The sequence below is a fragment of the Herpailurus yagouaroundi genome, unplaced genomic scaffold, assembly GCF_014898765.1.
Source record: "Herpailurus yagouaroundi ecotype Mexico unplaced genomic scaffold, PumYag 67376, whole genome shotgun sequence".
Classification (NCBI taxonomy): domain Eukaryota; kingdom Metazoa; phylum Chordata; class Mammalia; order Carnivora; family Felidae; genus Herpailurus; species Herpailurus yagouaroundi.
In genome coordinates, this window is record NW_024420193.1 from 520 (window position 1) to 4,160 (window position 3,641).

At 49.3% G+C, this 3,641-nt stretch overlaps 1 protein-coding gene across 1 annotated transcript; it reads right to left on the minus strand.

Moving 5' to 3' along the window:
- Positions 1 to 982: 982 nt before the first annotated feature.
- Positions 983 to 1,802, minus strand: LOC121024931 (uncharacterized). The gene has a single exon (XM_040467214.1). The coding sequence runs from the start codon at positions 1,786 to 1,788 to the stop codon at positions 1,054 to 1,056; it is 735 nt and encodes a 244-aa protein (XP_040323148.1). The 5' UTR covers positions 1,789 to 1,802; the 3' UTR covers positions 983 to 1,053.
- Positions 1,803 to 3,641: the final 1,839 nt, after the last annotated feature.

The window sequence follows — 3,641 nt, forward strand, 5'->3', positions numbered from 1 at the left end:
CATGTGACCCGGCAAATTCTCTCCTAGATAAATAAATACTATTGTAAAAAATGTTCACCAAAGGACGTGTCCTATAATATTCACTGAAGCTTTATTCATAATTACCCTAAGCCAGAACCTACCTAGATGTCCACCAAGAGTTGCAGAAATATTGTCAACTATTCATATAATGAAATTCTATACACCAATGAGCAGAAAGGATCTATACATACAATAACATGAATATCACTAACATAAGTTTGAGTGAAAGAAGGTAGGTGTAGGACACATAATTCCATTTCTACATAGTCCAAAACAAGCAAAAGTTGTATATTCTGTAAGAAGTCAGAATAATTGCCGTCCCAAAGGAGAGATAGACCGTGACTGAAAGAGGCACAGGTTTCCCTTGGGGTCCTAGTACCTTTTTTACTGAGTGCTGATTCCACAAGTACATTGAACTGAATAGCATCAGGCTGTGCTCAGAATACTTTTAATAATATATGTTCTTTTTTGCGTGCCTGGATGGCTAGTCACTTAAGTGTCCAACTTTGGCTCAGGTCATGATCCCATGGTTTGTGAGTTCGAGCCCCACATCAGGTTCTGTGCTGACAGCTCAGAGCCTGGAGCCTGCTTGGATCCTGTGGCTCCCTATCTGGCCCTCCCCTGCTCACTCGGTGTCTCTCTGTCAAAAATAAACAAACACGAAAAAAATAATATATGTCCTTTTGAATGTATACTATACTTCAGTAATCTTATTTTAATCTGGGTGCAGACCCCTAAGTCACACCCTTTCTTCTCTACTGTCTATTCTAAACATTTAAAGAATATGTACTTTAAATCATCCTAGAAGTTATATACACATACACACACACACAAAGAAGAAAGAAATTGGCGGGAGGAACCGAGAGGTGGGTGAATGGCAAAGAAACTCTAGCTTTATTACACAAGCATGGAATCAAATTCCTTTGGAGAGGGTGGGGGTGGAATGGCTTCTTCGGACGACTTCAGAGCAATTAGGGAACAAGAGAGATCATGGATCTGCCCCTAAAGTGCTGGAGACCTCTCAATCTGGGGTTAGGAAGAAAGGGGACCTCCCTTGCGGTCCAGGGGTCTCCTCCCTCCACAGACCCGGTGCTGGTAGGCAGCAGAGGGCACAGCCTCCCCAGAGTCCCAGAAGGCGGCGCTGCATCCCGGAGGCGCGGGCCGGGACCGTCTGGTGCTTCTTTGCCTGTAAAGTGCACTAGGGAACGCGGGCCCGGCTCTCACTTGTTCATCCCTCCAGGCACAACCCGTCCGGGGGCTGAGAGGTCGCGCAGTGGTGGCCCGCATCTCACGCCCAGGCAATGGGAAGCGGCAGAGTCTCACCACAGGTGCCAGGTTCACTCCCAGGACTTGGCACGCTTGGCGCTGCGCTTCTGCCAGGCTGCTCTCGACCCACACGTCGCCGACTACGCGGATGGTGGGCAAGGTGGTCAGCGTCGGGGTGGCCGCCCTCCCACTCTCCTCCAGGCTGCGGCCCCCGGAGCAGGGCCCGGGGGCCGCGGGCTTGCGGAGGCTGCTGTCCTCGCGGGGCGGCGGCGGCGGGGGCGGCACCTTCCTCTGGCCGACCGCGACCGTCCGGGCTCCGTGGCACCTCCTCCTGACAGCTGGCCGGCGCGTCCGGACGCGGGCCTCGGGGGGCTGGTGCCCCAGCGTGTACACCACCTTCTCCTCAGGCGCCTCCAGCGCGGCCCTTACTGCAGCGCTAGAGGGTCCTCCACCGGTGGCTGGGGCCAGGGCCTCCCGGGGCCTGCGCCGCTGCCTCCTCATGCGGCTCAGGAGGTGAGGGCGCTAGGGGCCGCCCGCGCTTGCCAGGTCTCGCTGCCGTGGCCAGACCCTGATGAATTGACTACCGGGAAGCCAAATCAGGTGGCAGGCTGTTGAGAGTTACACCGCAGTTGCTAGGAGACCAGGCGCTTTGTGAGGTCACAATGTCTGCCTATCCTATCACTGCCGGCTACCCAAAGCTGCCTTAGGTTGGGCTATGTTTAAGTTTATGCCCTTGAGAAAGACCTGCACGTAATCCTACCTGAGAAGGCCCATAGTTCTTGATGAGTTCAAGAGGGTTGTCCTCGACGTGAATGCCCTGGTGCCTCAGCCTCCATTAAATCCATCTCACATGAGATGACACTTCGCGGTGGAGAGTACACACAACTTGCAATCAAACATGACTGTAAGAGGGTTTTAGCGAATTAAATGCCTTGTCATGCAACGCACTGAAAGCCAAATTGAAGTAACTACTCTACTCTTTCAAAGAATACACATATACTGTGCCTTGCTTAGGGTTCCATATGTGTGTTGCTATAGCTCGCAGTTCAGGAAGCTGTTCTTCACAGCAGCAGCAAACAGTTTGCCTAGTTAATATGCATGCTCACTTTCACGCAGCTTATGGAAGACCGAGTCATTGTGTGCTTAAGAGCAAAGCGTCAACGAATTCTGCGTGAGTGGCCATGAGGGCATTCAGTGCCACTAAACCTACTCGGTACCTACCAATTCATAATATTTCAGGTAAGTCATACACACGGTAGTAAAAGACCGAATGGGATTCCAAGGGTAGAAAACGTGTTACACCGTCCGTGTAAGTGCTTTTGAAAGCAACCAGCATGGTCCATCCATCATCACCACATACACAAATAATTCACAAAATATTACAAGGACCACCTACCATGATCAATTGAAATCCACTTCCTCAGGAAAGGATGACACCAAACTATTGTGAATCAATAAAAGGGATAAGTCATGGTAACAATCAGAAGAGACACTTGCCAAGGTCAACGTGATACATGTGAGAGGCCTCTGTGTTTACTCAACTCCTTTTCTTAAACACACAAACCAAACTTTCATCTAGGCAGCTTAAGACAGTACTAACTCACGTTCTGAAAGTGCTGAAAATGGAAAGCTATCCTCATATTCAGTAAGAGCAACCCCTGGATATGCTTTTTCATTAAATGTCATTTATTTTCAAATTGGTTTCCACGCAACACCCAGTGTGCATCCCAACAGGTGCCCACCTCAATATCCGTCACCCACTTTCCCCTCTCCCCAACACCTCGTCAACCCTCAGTCTGTTATCAGTATTGAAGAGTCTCTTATGGTTTGCCTCCCTCCCTCTCTATAACTGTTTCCCCGCATCACCTCCCCCATGGTCTTCTGCTAAGTTTCTCAGGATCCACACTTGAATGAAAACATATGGTATCTGTCTTTCACCTTCTGACTTATTTCACGTAGCATAATACCCCCAGTTCCATCCACGTTGCTACAAATGGCCAGCTTTCATTCTTTCTCATTGCCAAGTCGTATTCCATGGTATACATCAACCACAACTTCTTTATCCACTTGTCAGTTGATAGACAGCTAGGATCTTTCCATAGTTTGGCTGTTGTTGAAAGTAGTGCTATAAACATTGGGGTACATGCGCCCCTATGTCTCAGCACTCTTGTACCCCTTGTGTAAATTCCTAGCAGTGCCATTGCTGGGTCTTAGGGTAGATCTATTTTTAATGATTTGAGGAACCTCCACACTGTTTTCCAGAGCGGCTGCACCAGGATGCATTTCCACCAACAGTGCAAGAGGGTTCCTGTTTCTCCACATCCTCACCAGCATCTATAGTCTTCTAATTTGAT